The sequence below is a fragment of the Alligator sinensis genome, unplaced genomic scaffold (assembly GCF_000455745.1).
Source record: "Alligator sinensis unplaced genomic scaffold, ASM45574v1 scaffold131_1, whole genome shotgun sequence".
Taxonomy (NCBI): Eukaryota; Metazoa; Chordata; order Crocodylia; family Alligatoridae; genus Alligator; species Alligator sinensis.
In genome coordinates this window covers 7,589,911-7,607,327 of record NW_005841830.1, presented here as the reverse complement: position 1 = coordinate 7,607,327, position 17,417 = coordinate 7,589,911, and the positions used below count along the sequence as shown (strand labels likewise).

At 40.0% G+C, this 17,417-nt stretch overlaps 1 protein-coding gene across 7 annotated transcripts in view; it reads left to right on the top strand.

Moving 5' to 3' along the window:
• PPM1B (protein phosphatase, Mg2+/Mn2+ dependent 1B) overlaps nt 1-17,417 on the top strand; it is a 104,615-nt gene that overhangs the window by 58,988 nt on the left and 28,210 nt on the right. For 6 of the 7 annotated variants that reach the window (XM_025205722.1, XM_025205771.1, XM_014520840.2 and 3 more), the window contains 2 exons: nt 390-1,253; nt 3,149-3,266. In XM_025205722.1, coding sequence (XP_025061507.1) covers nt 408-1,253; nt 3,149-3,266 — 964 coding nt within the window. In that variant the 5' untranslated portion in view covers nt 390-407. Of the gene's footprint in view, nt 121-389; nt 1,254-3,148; nt 3,267-17,417 lie in introns of all 7 variants that reach the window. The other variant, XM_014520787.2, reaches the window with a different exon arrangement.

Here is a 17,417-nt window from a genome sequence, read left to right as displayed (position 1 = left end):
TCTTTCCCCTTCTTCAGTGTGGATTGAATCTGTCAGGGAATTCACTGGATTAGATGACAGAGTCTTGATGACACCTGAACTGCTCTTCCTGTTTGGAAGACTTCCATGTGCATATGCAAGGTGTGTGAAATAAATCTGTGACAAAGAAAAAATATTCGCATTGTAAACGTTGGTGAAGAAGTTGTCAAAATATCTTATTTGACAGGGTAACATTAAGAAAAAAAAAAGTTATGGGAGGAAAAAGGTCAGGATCCTTTGCAGATTCCATGTACACATGCACTTTGTACCATTGTTAATTGAATGTATTGAAAGAAACAAATGCATAAAATTGAATGCAAATACTATTGTTGGATGGCTTATAAATAAGATTTTTCTTTTATGTTTTCCAGATTCAATATTAAATAAACATGGGTGCATTTTTGGATAAACCAAAAACTGAGAAACATAATGCTCACGGTGCAGGGAATGGTTTGCGTTATGGCCTCAGCAGTATGCAGGGATGGAGAGTGGAAATGGAAGATGCTCACACAGCTGTTGTAGGTATTCCCCATGGTTTAGAGGACTGGTCCTTTTTTGCTGTCTATGATGGTCATGCAGGATCTCGTGTGGCAAATTACTGCTCATCACACTTATTAGAACACATCACTAACAATGAAGATTTTAGGGCAGCAGAAAAACCAGGATCCGCTCTTGAGCCTTCAGTGGAAAATGTCAAGAGTGGAATCAGAACTGGCTTTTTGAAAATTGATGAGTATATGCGCAATTTTTCAGACCTCAGAAATGGAATGGACAGAAGCGGATCAACAGCTGTGGGAGTTATGATTTCACCTGAGCATATGTACTTTATCAACTGTGGTGATTCACGTGCTGTTCTCTTTAGGAATGGACAAGTCTGTTTTTCAACACAGGATCACAAACCTTGCAATCCAAGGGAAAAGGAGCGAATCCAGAATGCAGGAGGCAGTGTAATGATTCAGCGTGTTAATGGTTCGTTGGCAGTTTCTCGAGCTTTGGGGGACTATGACTACAAATGTGTTGATGGCAAAGGCCCTACAGAACAACTGGTTTCTCCAGAGCCTGAGGTTTGTGAAATTTTAAGGGCAGAAGAGGATGAGTTCATCATCTTGGCTTGTGATGGAATTTGGGATGTAATGAGCAATGAAGAGCTCTGTGAATTTGTTAAGTCTAGGCTTGAAGTATCAGATGACCTGGAAAAAGTGTGCAATTGGGTAGTGGATACTTGTTTACATAAGGTAAGTAATTTTCCCCCAAAAGATGCTATGGAATTGACCTATAATTTTTTAGATGAATACATTATCCTCTATAAAGAAAAAGTATTTGTTTCCACTAATGTAATTCAGATGATCCAAATAACTTCTCCTCCCTTCTTGATACATGGAGAAATTCCTACCTCTTGGGTTTCCACTTCTTTTGGGGCCTCACTGTACTGGAGAGATCCTTGCTAAGTGATAAGGCACTTCAGAGAAAAGTGTAGTAACACTTTGCTAACTGTAACTAGAAATGGAATATTGACTTTCTGCATAGATATGTCTACTTAGTTACCTGAGCAGCCTGCCATTTTAAGAATGTTTATCCAGTTAGAATGCTTTATTCTAAACAAAAACCAAAGTACAGCTAAGCTCTTGAGACTGTCACAACCAGTATGTATGGGGTACATGTATAGTGTCATCACTATTATTGTGCACTTCATACAATATCAAGCTCGTCTCCTGTCTGTGTTTCACATAGGCAAATTTTGTGCGTATGTGGAGTGCAGAGCAGAAGTAGGGTATTTGTATCAAGTTTCATGTAAATAAATTTGCAGCATTTTCCAGTTTTGCATTGAATTTGAAGCTTGCCCTCAAAGGTTCTACAGCTGTGGATAAGGGGGGAATCTTCCAACAACTATTTTTCATTTGGCTATAGAAGGTAAGAGTCCTCTCTAGCTTGGGACAAGAAGAGATTTTTCAAAACAAAGGTAATCAGGCTGTGGTTGTGCTTTATCCTCCAAACTGTTGAGTCCTGTTTTATTTTTTGTAGCAAGATAGCTAGTGGTGACGGCTTGTAGGAACTGTCCCAGGGTGGAGGCTTTGACGGGCAGAGGGCATGGGATTATCATCGCTTGGCTTTTCATTCTAGTTTAGTTAAGAAGCTCTTGGTAACAGTTGTTTCTAAGTTCTTTCTGAACATGCAAGGAAATTTCTCAGTCATTTTTCAAGTTTTAGATAGAAAAGAATAAAATATCTAGTTGTCTTATAAAAGAGTTTAGTAAAGATACAAACTTCACAGATGACTTTAAAGAGTTTTACCTAGGATTATGCAAGAGTGGAAGGTGGGAGAATCGGGATGTACTGAGGACAGGAGCACAGCAGAACACTAAATTATGGTTGGAATTATAATTTTGCAATTTACAATTGAGCAGTAAAGAGAAGTACAAAAGAGGTGACTGGCCTGAGCCCCTGCCTTTGAATATCAAGACAGCAGTGTTGATGTGCTGCATGGTAAGATTAGGTAAAATGTATCAAGACTCCAGTTGTAAGAAAAAAAACAGATTAGAAGTTCATCATTTTGCATAACAACTTCCATTACTAATTTTATTGAAAGTTACAGGTCATCTAAACATGCATCACCTTGGTCAGGCAGAACATTGTGTTTTGACAGTATGGAATGATTTCATTTATTTTTTGGAAGTTCCCAGCATCAAAAAATGAAAAGCAACCTGGGTAGTGGCAAAGACAAATTAGGATGAACAAATAATTTGAAATGAGCTGTAAAGTCTCAGCTGAATATTCTCTAGTTGAACTGTTAGTGATAGTGATGCAGTTGTCTCAGTCTAGCATTAACATTCTGCATTCTAGACTTCAGAATATTTGTAAACTTTAATTAGTTTTAGGTAACATTATTTTTGATGTTTGACCTTGGATCTTCTTGGTATATTTCAACAATTGAGGAAATACTTAAGAGAGTGGAAATAAATATTTACCATGGATTTATAATATTTAGAAAATTAAATATGTCCAGTTAAAATTAATTACAGTATTTATTTGATGCGATTTAATAGCAAGGGAGGAAAATATGGGGTTAAGATAAATTCATACTCACATCCTTTTTTTTCCTTTTCTTTTCCTCCTCCCTTTCCATTATATAGGGAAGTCGTGATAACATGAGTATTGTGCTAGTTTGTTTTTCAAATGCCCCTAAGGTCTCAGATGAGGCAGTGAAAAAAGATGCTGAGCTGGATAAGCACTTGGAATCACGGGTTGAAGGTAAGAAATCAATTTTCTGCTTCAGAAATGTCATCTTCCTGGAGTTTAAAATCTTAAGCACTATTAGTAGTTCTAAATAACAATGGCCAAACTTATTTAATATGAGGGTTCAATTCTGTGTGGTTTTTTCATAGTACAGGTAGGATGGGTTTGGTTAGGTTTGGTTAATCCTGACTTAAATGATAACCATTTAATTACTTTTCATTTTGGTTAGCATCCTTTGTCTATATTTGTCTAACCAAGTTTAACCGTAGGTTTCATACTACTGTTTACCTTACGTCAGTAAAGTTGTGGTAAAAGTTTTGATAACTATTTTTGCTAGGGAAATGTTTTCTTAACTTCCTGATCTAAACACTAATTCTTCACGTAATTTTTACATTTTTCATTGAATTTGCTGGTGATGAAATTCTTGCATGTGGCCTATTATATTTGAAATATGCATACTACTGAAGACAGTGTTTGAAAAATTGTACTGAATAAATAATGCTCTAATTTTCTTCTTCCCATTTTTTGATGTCCCATACATTTTTCATCCGTTGAGTATTCAACACAGTTATTAGGCTGCATATTGTTACCTTCCTTCTGTTGGTAGGACCATTTACACGCAAGATGTTATTCTTTTGCTTATATCGTGTATATCGTATCAGTCACATTATAGTAGGCTATGTATAGTTTGGTCATTTCCACTAGTTTTGCACCAAAAGCAATGTTTGAGTGACTCAAATGAGTTTTATATCTTCAAAAATTTGGAATATTAGGGTTTTTCCTGTACAACAAATGAAAGGTAGAGTGTCTAAACCAGCGATTCTCAACGTCAGACTCAAGACACCTAATGCTAGCTATTAGCTTTTACTCTCTTGGACTATGGCAAAATACTAAAGCAGTTATTTTTTTGCAAAGAACTGTGCGCGCCCATAACAGGTCAGAGTGTTTTTGACACTCCACATTTCTATTTCAAATCTCTGGGTTTATCTTGTTAACCGTGGGTACATCAACACATGTAATTAATGCAAAGCAAAATCTCGGGACCTGATTGCTCTGGAGTTTGTTGCTCCTGGGCATGCTGTTTGAACGTGTGCTCTGGACCGTAGCACGTTGAGCTGGGTCAGAGAAGCTCTGGCTTGCAAGGGGCCCTGGGGGTCAGCCTGCCAGCCTAGGGCTGCTCCCCCTGGCTCAACACGCTGCAAAAGGGGCTGGCTGGGGCACGAAGGAGCTTCAGAGCAGGGCTCACCAGTGGGCAGCCCCTGCACTGAAACACCCTCATTGCTCAGCCAGCCTCCTTGGCATATACAGGCTCACTGCTGCAGAGCAAAAAACAAACAAACAAACAAATCTCCACAACAGTATAGTACTTGTATTTACAAGTACTCTACTGCAGAGTGAATTAGTTTACTCCAGCCTAATAGGGATGCACATGTAGATATGTTACATTTACTGCAAAACTAATTATTCTGCTCCATAATAAGTGTCTTGTGTAGATGTGGCTCATGTGTAGGTGTTTGTACACCAATGGTGCTAATACTGCACGGTGCCCCGTGGCATGTTAAAAGGATCTCGGTGCTGTGGCACCTTTGTTGATAAACACTGGTCTAAACACTTTCCCATTATTTCATATTGTGTGTGTTGGTAAAACAAACAAACAAAAAAATCTCTTTAATGAAGAAGGTTCTTTCATCCTATTCTCTCTTTGGAGTATGTTTCATCATGACTGATTGTTAAGGTGGTTGTTAAAATTTTGAGTTAAAGCATTTAATTTTATGGTTACAGCATAAAGAATGAGATTTTCATACTTAATTCTATTTTGATATATAAATTACTTAAACAGTGTTAGGTTTAAAAATTGGTAATACACACACAAATAATTCTTAGTGAAAAATGTTTTGCTAAGGCTTTAAAAATTATGGACGACTGAAGGTGTGTATCAGCCCAAGAGTATAACTTTTCTCCTTAAAGTTGAAACATGTGTCAAATTCAAATATTATTACAGATGTAGGCACACGTGTTTGTTTGAATCACTTGGTACCTTCTGTTAATCTGTAGCATCCCAGAGATTCCCTTCCAGGGAAGGAAAAAACATTCCCTGCACTACAATATGCAGTGCGGGGGCAAGATTAGACCCCTGGGATAAAAAAAAAACAACAAAAAAACCTCCAAAACCCATGGGGGGAAACAAAAGTAGGGAAGGCAGGGCACAGTCTTGGACTGTGCCCTGAGGCAACTGGAGGCTCAGTCTTCCACAGAGACACTCTGGTAGCCAGCCAGAGCATCTTTTGCCCCACCCCTGTGCTGAAGCGCCCTCTCCCCAGTTCTGAAGCACACTGCCTGCCCATGCAGGGGAAGCAGTGTGCCAAGGGCAGGGAGCTGGAACCGGGTTTCCCCCAGTAAGTAGGGAGTGGAGGGGGCTGGGGGAAGGGACCATGGGGGGGAACCTGCCGGCCCCACCTGCTCCCCCAGCCCCCGGATCGCTGTCCTGCCTGCCCTCTGAACCCTCCCGATGGCTGCCTTGCCTGGCCTAGTCCCCCCCTGCCCCCTGAGCCCCTCTGATCGCTGCCCCAGCATCCCGTCAGTTAAAAAAAAAAAACCCCTGCATTCACTGGCAGTAGCAGCTACCGTTGGGGCCACTGGGGCCTCGTGGGGCCCCACACCAAAGTACATGTCCGGGCATGTCCGCCGAGGCAAGAAGCCCTGGCTCAAATTTGCACCGCTTCTATTTGAGCTGCTGCAAGCTCGCATGCCTGCATGTGTGGATGCCCCCCCGAGTGTGTTCTCTTTTTGGGTTTCTTTTGGCTGCTTTTTTGTCGCTTGTCTTGTTTAACATGTGTGTGAGATTCTGAAGAGGGCTATTAAGGTGGCATGCATTGCAATGTCTGTATTTTCACTGATACAGCTGGAGCTGATGATTTCATTCCTTAGCATCTGGTTAGCTGTCTGAAATCTGAATGCAGGAGTTACTGAGGTGATGTTGGTTGGCTAGCATAAGCAACTGGAAAGGAAGGAATGATGTTGACCAGATGTGATAAATTGGGGTCTGGGCAGGCGGCTAATAGGTTTAGAATATAGTAACGACAACCATGTCAAGTACTTCCTGATTATTGATAGGTAAAATATTTTCCCTGGTTTTTTTTACCTGTTTCTTGCACCTGTTGTTCATGAGTTTGTTGTATCAAGATTAGATTCCTATAAAACTGGACTACTCCTTGGGGCTGCTACTTATTTCTGTTTGGAGAAATGTAGCCAGTGAGCATTGCTGAGCATTTTTCCCTTGTCAGAAGCTTATCAAAACTGCTGTACAATTTGCCCTAGTTTCTTGTTGCTTTTGACCTGTAAAAATTTAAATGGGTTAGGGGAATCAGTCTTAAGAGACGAGCTCTCCCTTCCTGTGACATTGCTGTAATTGAAGTCACTGGAGATGCCTGAGCTTTCACTATGAGAGAAGAAATGCTTGGCAAGATGCTTTATACCTGGGAGTTGGGCTTTTCAAACATTTATCCTCTTCAGACCTGTAACAGTATGTGTTCGTTAGCTATTGGAGTGCGCTGTATGTAAGTGGCACTTCCTTCTCTTATGTCTCTGGATATGGATAGCATGTGAAACACGGTATTACATGAACAATTTGAGTTGGTTATTGGGTTTTTAATGCTATTTCTTGATTGTTTGATTTGAGCTGATAGGTTTATTTAGTGCATTTAAAACATTGTCAGGGGTTCTCAGCATTGGATCCATACACTTTTATTGTAGTTAATTTAAAATCAAAATACTATTTAAAATCAAAGCAATACGATTAGATATAACAAAGTAGCCCTTTCATCCTGAGTACGAAATATTCAGCAGAAATAAATTTCTTGTGCAACTTGTCAGTCATATTTCAGCTGCTTTTGATTTTCCCACAGGAGTTCCCCCTGTCATTCAGTGTTCTGTACGTTGGATAAAGTGTAAGACCTTTAATTGACAAATACTTGACAAGGATTGAGAGTTAGAGTATTCAAGAATTTTTATCAGGACTAGAAGAAAATAAAGAAAATGGAAGAGAATGCAGAAGAACTCAGTTTTCCCTACTCATTTTCTCCATATATTTCCTTTTTTTCTCAATAAATTTATTGAATCTATGGCATTTTGGCAAATGTTTATTTTTTATTAAGTGACTAGGCAAAAAGAATGAGGGTCTGTAGTTTTATCATTTAAGCTTGTGTATCAAGTATTTATAGGACAAAACCAAATTTGGGAAATCTCGAATAAAATACTTTAAACCATTTGGTTGATCAAGAATGGAGACAGTGCTTCTGTGAGAAATGGTTTGCCTCCATTGCATATTTCTTGCATTCGGATAATTTGTTTTTAAATTGTCCCTTGTGACACGCATGTAGTCCTTGGTGAGAAGATTGATGTTAAGTTTGGGTTGAGTATTGAGAGATTTAATTGAGCAGTGCTGCTTTTCTTTAGAACATTCATTCCTTATCTGATGCTGTATTAATATTTTGTGCACTGTTTTGGGTAGAGTTAATGAATGGACACCATTTAATGGGGCTTTTAGCTGACTTTGCATTCTAATAGACTTTGCAGTTAAACCTTTCATCTGAGAGTTGTTGCTGATTTTGAGATTGCCGTTTAACCCAGTGTTTAGGCTGGTTTCTGCTAGTTGAATCTGTGTTTTCTTCTTCAATATATTCTTGATGGAATTTATTCTGTAAAATGCTTAGTGACCTTTGACTAGAGCAGTGCTTCTCAACCTCATTAGACTTGAGGCACCTCTTGGAAAATGCCAGCTTTTAGTTTTCACTCATTTCTTGATTATGGAAAAATATTGAAGCAATCTTTTTCTGAATTCTTTGCTATAGAAGGACCATGACAGGTCAGAATATTTTTGACACTATGTAGTCCTATTTGAAATTGCTGAATTAATCTTGCAAGTCATGTTTATACACTCAATACTACTAATGTTGTGCATCACCCAAAAAAGGATTTCATGGTTCCAGAGGATGCTGTGCCCCCCTTGGTTGAGATTCACTGGACTGGAGTGTATTGTCTATAGACTATAGTCGCTGGAGTGATCAGAAACAACATGGTAGTGATCACGCCCTGGAGCCGTAAGGAATAACTGCTGCTATGAAGGGAGGTGCCAACAGCTGTGGGGCTGAGAGAGGGGGTTAAATCCCCTTGCTTGTGGCCATGCTGATACTTCACCTTACAGTAGCAGCATCTCCCACAGCTGGAGCCTCATGTGCTTTTTTTTTCCCCATGGTCTCTGCTGCTGTGCCCCCTTTACTGAGTGCCTGGGGTTCATGCCCTGTTCACTGGCTGTTAGTTATGCTTCTGGTAGTGATTAATCTCAGACTTCGGTTTAGTAAGGTATTTAGGCAGGTGTTGAAAGTTAGGTTGTGTTTAAGTTAGGGGCAGGCAATTATTTTGGGTGGAGGGTCGAATACTGAGTTTTGGCAAGCTATCGAGGGCCACATGACAGGCAGTCAGGGGCAGATAAATATAATTTTCTAAATTTTTTTTAGGGGCCCCTCGGGCTAGATAGAGTGGCCTGGTGGACTGCACCTGGCCCACAGGCCGCATTTTGCCCACCCCTGGTTTAAGTGCTTTGCTAGATTAGGGCTTCAAAGAGTGAACTATAATTGACCTTATCAAAATAAATTGTTAATTGATAGAAATTCTCTGCATAAGGTTTTTAGCATTAGAGGAAAGTGGTGATCGTGTAGTACAAGGATGACCAAGATATAGCCCACAGACTGGATCTGGCTGTTGAAGCAGTATCATCTGGTCTGTAGGGCTCTCCACAAGTCTGGAAATTTGGCGGTGGGAAAGTAGTGGTAGCATTAATTGCTATGGCAGTTGAAAGTGCTGCCACTTAATCTGTGATCTTTTTCTTTGCAACTTTATGAAGACAGTGCTGCAGATGATTCGGAAGTTTATTTTTACAGCCAGAAGAACTAAACACTTGAAAATCAAAGGTTGGATCTAGTAGGAGTTGTAGATGGTACTTGCTATGGAAAACTTCCGTTTGTTCCCAGTACAGTGGATTTTTTGTGTTCTACTAATATACCAGGAATCAGTTTGTCAAGAAAATAATCTCCTTGTGTTCCCAAGCAGATTCAACCAATGAAAGGAAAGTCATCCAGGACTAGATGAGTCACAAAAATAGACATACAGACAGATAAATTAAAGGTGATTTGTTACAAAAGACTTGAGGATTTACTTGCTATGAATCAGATTTTTCAAAAGTTGGGAAGTACAGAATGTGCATATCATTGGAATAAACAGTTGAGCAAAATGATTATAATGACTTCTGTATTCTGTGCATATACAAGGTCTTGTAAACCTGTCCAAGGTACTTATTTTAGCCAACTGATGCATAGGAGCACCCTCCTATGGTTTTGAGGCAAACGTAGGGACAGGATAATTACATCCTGACATATATGCTTAGATATCTTCACTCAGAGAAAATGGTTGGACAACAGAAATCAACCACCAGAGAAGAACGTTTAGCTGCATTAGAGCTTCTGCTAATGACTTCAGCCTCTATCTTTGATTTCTCATGCACAGAAGTATTTGGTCCCATTTAGCTACTGTTCAGCCTCTTCGCAGCTGGGAGCAGAGGTGATGTCTGAGGTGGGTTAAGGAATGTATTTACTCATTGTGACTTTGACTGACTGGAGGGATTTCTTACAGCAGATGTTGTCCTAACTAGAGAATGGAGAAGGTATGAGAATGTTTCCACCTATATGGCATAAACTAAATGGTGGAAAGGAAAAGACGATGGGTCTGAGGGTTCTGTAAGAGGACCAGATTAGGTAAGTAGTAGTATTTGGAGAGAGGATGAATGAGTGGAATGGATCGGATCTAAGAGTGAGCTCATGAGAAAAGATAGAGCATGATAACTGCTGAGCCTTCCCTTCTTCTGCCCCCACCCCCGTCCTCCCAAACCCCCCAAAAAACAGCTGAAGGGAGGCCATGCTACTCAAAGGAATAGTAATAAAAAGAATGAAACAAGAAAGGTTAAAAAGAGATGCTATCCTGGCTGTAGAGCTCATGAGTTTCAAAAGAAAAGGAATTGAATAAATCTAATAAAAGGAAAGAATGAAACATGTAGTATAGGGAGAGATGAAAGTTGAGCTTCTAGAATGATTTTTTTTTAAATTGTATTCCTTATTTTTGTTTTCCCCCTTTCAGGTGGATGCAAAAAGAAAATTATGCATATAATCTTTTTCTAATCACATGAGTAACTTTATTAATGTACTTTTCATAGCAATAGTATGAATATAATTAATAGTATGAATATACTTGCCAATATAATGGCAAGAATGTGTTAATTTAAACAACAACAAAAAACCCTTATTTACCCAAAATGTTGGGTGGAAACTACCATTGACATCCGGGATGGAACATATATGTTGCCTACTCAAACACTATATGTGTTCAACAGAGAAGTTAAAAGCAGTACGTTTTCATGTATGTTTCCTTATGCCAAGTAAGAATGATTCACCTTTAGCTATGAAATTGTTTATGAAATACCTATGTTAAGGGTTTGAGAGAGACAGAGTGGGGAACAGAAAAATGAAACTTTTCTAAATAACTAAAATACGAACTTCTTGTTTAGCTCTCAAACTGCAATTCTTAACAGGCTGTGAAAATATCAAATGATTGTTATTGTATTTGACATACGGGTGCCTTTCAGTAAAAGTACTTTTAATTAGAAAACTTGTCCTGTTCTGCATTTCAGAACCTTAGTAGAGTAGTTGACTGAGAGATTTTCTTAATTATCAAGGTAGTTGAATCAGCAATTTCCATTTCCAGTAACTTACTCTTAATAGAGATGACATTCTTCTGAAAAATTTCTGTATGAAGTTTCACGGGATATTTTAGTTAGGTTGAATATAAAAATTTACCTGCTTGTACACTGGAGTGCATATAGTACACAGAATAGCGATGTGAAGATAATCTTGTATTTTGAGATAAAAGTAGGATGTTTGTTAGATTTGTTCATATTGTTAAGCAATACGGAACATCAAGTTTTAAAATCAAATTAATTTAAGATTTACTAGCACAAGTCATTGACTGTGTGCTGCTTTAATTTTTTTTATATGCCTTTCTCAATTTTTTTTTTTTTTTTTTTTAAGTACTGTTTAGAAGTCACTCATCGGCTAGGTCTGTGAAGCTTGTTTTTTAAAGGGATGATATAGTCTAACTCTTACATAGCTAGTTTTGGATCTTGACATCATCTACAAAGTGTACTACCACATTCCAAAGGCATCAGTCACAAGATTAGTTCTGAAATATATTTGAGAGGTTGCACTTGATGGCTCAAGGTCAATAATTAATTTATCTGACAGTGAACATAATTGTATCTCCGGGTTGAAGAAATCTACGAGTGGTACATTCAGAAAACAGTCTAAGCCATGTGGGTAGACAGGTGATGAGTAAATAGCACATCACTTTGGGTCAGTAACTGTCTAAATTTTCAATGTTGTTAATTTCTTATAAATGGCTCCATGCATCAGCCATACTTTTTCTAAAAGCTCCAGATGGATCATATGGAGAGAAATAGGAACACAAGTAAATATGACTCAGTTTTATTGGAATACTTTGAGTAATTTGGAGAGACATCATAGCAGGCAGAAAACTGGTTTTTCAAAATGAAAGAAAGGGAGTGTTTCTCCTAGATGGGGACAGTTGTGCATGACTTTAATATTGCTCTCAAACTTGTTTCCTATTGGCTTCATTAGTGTAGTATGTTGTATTATTGTTTATGCTTTCCATGATGTGGAAACTCTTTCTCTCTGCTATGATACATTATATGAAACAGTCTTCAGCCATTTCTATGGCAATATACAGATTTATATGGCAATGTTTCATCTCCCTTCTCTGTGTGCTTACATGGCACAATGTAGTACTTTGCAGAAACACCAGAGCTAACTTTGAATGAGTACAACAAATAAGCCAGGTAAAGTGGCATGCTAATTAGCTTTCAGGACACCAACTAGTATGTTCAGACATGGCTTTAATCTTTGTAAAGCATTGTGACCTGTATAGATGGAAGTTATGTGCACAATAGTAAAACTACAGGTTAGTAAAGGTGTTCCAGGTGGACCATCTTTTTTTAAATTAAAGATGTTAGCAGAGTGTTGTTTGTGAGCGCTCCAGGAGTCAAGAACTTGCCCCATTTTGGTCTGCCCTGATCTGGTTACCTTTTCTAGGTAACACCACGTTTTAGTAAGGCCTACAGCCAGGCCTTAGAAAGGGTTTGAGTATGTTTTCTAGACCAGGGGTCAGCAACACATGGCCCACAGGCTGGATCTGACTCACACAGCCGCTGGATCTGGCCAGTGGAGTTGGGGGCTGGGCATTGAGGAGCTGTGCTAGGGCCAGGTGGAAGCTATGATCACATCACCACTGCTTCTACCTGCCGTGCCCTTTCCTCTCCTGCTGCTGCCTACAGCACAGGCACAACTTCCAGCTGGTAGGAACTGAGTGAGGCAGCTTCCACATTGCTCTTGCAGTTCAGCTGTTGTGGGGAGAAGCAGTGGCAGTGCGGACTCAGCTTCCTGTTGCTTGGTCCTGGCTCAGTTCCTCACAACTGAATGCTGCACCTGTGCTGCATCTGAGGTGTGGGGAATAGTAGTGGTGGCAGAGGCACAGCTCCCAGATGCCTGGGCTCAGTCCCAGCCCTGGCACAGTTCCCCATCAGCTGGTAGCTGCACTTGTGCCGCAGCAGTTGATGGGACTGGGAGGATTGGTGGCAGTGCTGCTTGAATAAGTATCTGATTATTTAAATCGAAACAAGTATTTGCTTAACTTTTAATATAATGTTATAATCTTAAAAAGTAGGGCTTGAAGGGCCCTCTGGAGGTCATCTAGTCCAACCAACCCCCTGCCTGTGGCAAGATCATCCCTATCCAAAGTAGCCCATAGAAATCCTTGTCTAAACAATTATTCAAACTACAGACAACTACAAGGCATAGCACCTTAACCTGCCACAGGTACAGCAGGGGAACAGTGGTGGTTGGTGTCCTGCTGTTTGAAGGGGTTATTAAAATAGGTTCAAGAGATCCAAGGAAGAGGACCAGACCCCCTGCTACAGAGGAAGGCAAAAACCCTCACATTCCATACTAATTTGGGTGTAGGGTAAAATTCTTTCCTGACTCCAAATGCGGCAGGCCCTTTAACATTGAGCAGAAGGGAAGACCCTCTAGTTAGGAACATCGGGATTTTAGTCTAAACAGGAATGCTGGTACGCCCCACTCAAAATCCCCAGCGTTGGCAGTCACCCAGTGCTTCTGAGGAAGGTGAAGTAAAAAATTCCCTTCTTGTCCCATGTGACAATCAGCAAAGCCCAGAAAATGCCTATAGCATAGTTCTTAGCTGCTCTTAGATCATCCCTGAGCAGTGTTTATCCACCCTCTTCTTGAAGACTTCCAGTGATGGAGGTGCCACAACTTCCTTTGGGAATCTGTTCCACTGACTCAGTGTTCTAACAGTGAAGAGGCCTTTCCTGGTATCCAGTCTAAACCTGCTTTGCTGCAATTTTAAGTCATTGCTTTTGCAGCAAAAGAGACTAGGTGTGTTCCTTCTTTATGACAGCCTTTCAGATATTCAAAGGCTGTTATCATGTTCCCTCTTAATAAACCTTTACGCAAGCTGAAGGTGGAGGCAGTGTCTGAATTTAAAGACTATTTTCACATCCTTTTGTTTTTAAAAATGGTTTTCAAGACTAACAGACGTTTTTATTTCACATAACTGCTTTTTAAATGTGCATGGCACGATGCACACTGTTTGGGACAGGACATAAAATTCCCCAGCCTGATTGTTAGGCGATTGTCAACATTGGTGGGGACAGCCCCAGGTCTAAGATGTGTACCATGCATTTAATTTAAGGTGCCATACAAACCAGTCAAAAGGATGTTTCATAGATGCGTATTTATATGTGAAACATCTTTGTAGCTGGTTTGCCATTTAATGGTGCCATGAATTGGCTGAACATGTGGCCTGTTGCAATGTATGGCATGATTAACATGTTAATCACATTGACAATATAACATCTGCCAGAGCCCTTATAAAAGTAAGGCTGGAAGGGACCTCAGGAAGTTTAGCCTAACCTGGTCTTAATAACTTCCAAGCATAGGGATTCCACAACCTCTCTAGGTATGGCATGAGTCATAATCATAATACCTTCCAAATCTCTCAGCCTGAGGTATGTTGGCTCTGCAAGAGATTTTAGATCCTATTTTTAATATACACAAGAACAACTGAGTAGGATATTACCTTACAAAGTCATTTATCAGATTGTAATGCAGCTATATATTTATGTTCGTTAAGTAGTTCTGCTATTTAATAAATCACATCTTTTCAAAATCTGTATGCACAGCTATTTTCTGTAGCTTGAATTTGGCAATCATAAAACTAGAGCTTGTTCATGTATTGTAGGTTAACAGATGTTGATGCTTCCTTTTTTCTTTTTCTTTTTAAATTTTCCTTTTCTTAGATTTACCAGTGCTGAGCTGCCTGTGGGATGGAAAATGTTTCACATACTAAATATTGTGGATTATATTATTCAAATCAATAGCGGGGAAGGTAGCAGTAGGAAATTAATTTTACTAGGATCTTCATGAGTAAGGTTTGATTTCTTTTAATTAGAAGATTTTGATTTCTTCTAATTATTGGCTGGCCAATACTCGGCCATCAGTATCAGCCCAAAAATCTTTATTGGTGAACCTGTACTAAAGACAGAATTATTGCAGACCTTGGTATGATTCACACTTGCTGCTGAGTGCTTCAAATATAAAACTTAATCATTTTTCAAGCAGTTCTGTAAGATGAATGGGAGTTGTTATCCAAGTTTTTCAGTTTGTGAATTGAGGCACAAGATTAAGGGCAAAAATCTTCGCTGGTTTTGGATGCCCAGTTTGAAATGATTGAAACCTGTTTTTGAAGAGACTTTGGCAAGAATGCTGATAAAAACTCTGTTCAGAAAACTAAGTTGGGTTGTTCCACTAACTTGGGTTGCAGTTCTGACTGTTCAGCTCATCGGACTCTCTTGGATTCCATGGGGCAACTAGAAAATGAGGAGCAATCGATTAGTGACTGAAGTTTAGTTTAAATGACCCGTCTAACTAGACACAAATTCTTTGACAGCTGAAATTCATTTCTCCAGGGGAACATTCAGCTGCCCTAATCATGAGACAATCGTTTCTCTTCCTGCAGTTCCCTGCTTAATTTGTTCTACACCTAGCTTTTGCAACAAGTGAAGCAGGAATCCTAAAAAAAAGTCCTCACACAACACTGATTTTCCCAGACCAGTTCTTTCCTGTATGCTGAGTGAGGTAGGGGTCCTCTGGGGGGAAAAAGTAGCATGGGAACTTTCAGTCAGTGGTATAATAATACATACATGGAGGTGGGGGGAGAAGGCAGGGATTAAAATTAACCAGGCAGTCTCAATTGTGGCATTTCCTTACTTGTTAGTGTTTGATTTTACAAACTTCATGGTTTGTTTTCTAATGGTAATTATTTGTAGATAACATCTTAGGTGTTTGGGGCTGTGGAGATGAGAAGAAAGACTAACTGGAAACAAATTATGTTGTGTGGCATCGTGGTGATCCAGACAGGTCATCAACAGTCTGGAATCTATAAGTTATCTTTACACTTAAAGCTAAGGTTCACCTTTAAGGTAATCCTCAAGTTCATACATGGTAATCTTTTATACCTTAACTCTTAAGTGCAAGCCATAGTGATGGTTAGCCCTTTGACTAGAAATTCTGATGAACCAGGTATGAGGTGGACCTTGTCTCTACCTATCTCCTAGCCTTTCTGGTTCTTCAGTTTCTGCAAGGAGCAGTCCCATATTTCTCTATACCTCTTTTTGGCTCTTATGCACCCCATTTCCCCTCTTTACTACTCATAAATACATAGCTGGAAGGAGAGAAGGACTCTGCACACTGATTACTTGAAGGGCTCTGCAGGAAAACTGGGATACATCTTAGTGCTGTTCTTGACTTGTAGCACAATGTGGATAGCTTTGGTGTGGGCACAAAAGATGATATAGATCAGGAAAGATGGCTCATATGGTTTAGGTTATCTGGGGTGACCTTAAGCTGAGGGGAAGTACTTCTACCATATACCTCTGCCACTTGAGTAAACCAAGTAATTATTGGTATCTTGTCCTCTTGCATATTGTCTTTTCTGTCCTTAGAGAGGTAGTTAACTGTGTTAGTTTGGAGTCGGGCAGAAGGCAGGCAGGTTGGCACCTTAAGGATTTAGTTGGTTCAGAGAGGCATAAGCTTTCACGGGTGACCATCTACTTCATTACATGCCAACATGTAGTTTGTCTATGAAAGCTTATGCCTCTCTGAACGAAGTAGTCCTTAAGGTACTACCCTGCCCTTTCTTCTGTTCTTATAGAGTGACCCTCTGTGATTTTTTGGGGCTACTTCTGGGTAATCTTGCCTGAACAGAGGTATATATAAATTTTTCTCTTTTAGAGATTAGTGTTGGACTTTTAAAAGATATATTTTTACAGAGATTTGCCACCTATTATAGTAGGCCTTGGCAGTAACTTATTTTTGAGAAACCACAAACATGTGCAAGCTGAAGAGTGTTTTCAATGTTTTACGAATTCCAGGTTTCCAGGTGAAGTGACACTCTCCTGATTTCTCTGATGATCCCTCTTATCCATGATACCACTTTAGCTCTCAGAGACCTCTCAGTCTCTTAAAGTTCAGTGCTTAGTAGGACTTCAACCTATAAATCCTAACCCCCCCCCCCCTTTCAGGTTTCCTTGTACAGTCTGAACAAAAAATATCTGCCACATACAGCAATATTGTGGGGCTCCCCTTTACTTCTGACAGAGTCCCAGGACCTGTGCAGCAGGGGGCAGGGAAGGCAGCCAGCTCCACCTTGTGCACTCCCAAGTGCAGGAGCTGTAGGCGTGCTGTGTGGAGCCCCCACAATAGAGGTGGGCAGGGCAGGCTGTGCTTCTAGCTGCAACGCCCAGCGCTGGCTGGAGTCGCTGGCTGCCCTCATATGCTGCTGCTCATAGTGGAGTCTGTGTGCCATGGGACGGAGTGTGTAGGGAGTCCCCACATGCCCCTATCCTCCTGCATACTCCACAAACTGCACACACTAACACCCTGCCCCCACAACCCCCCACATGTATTA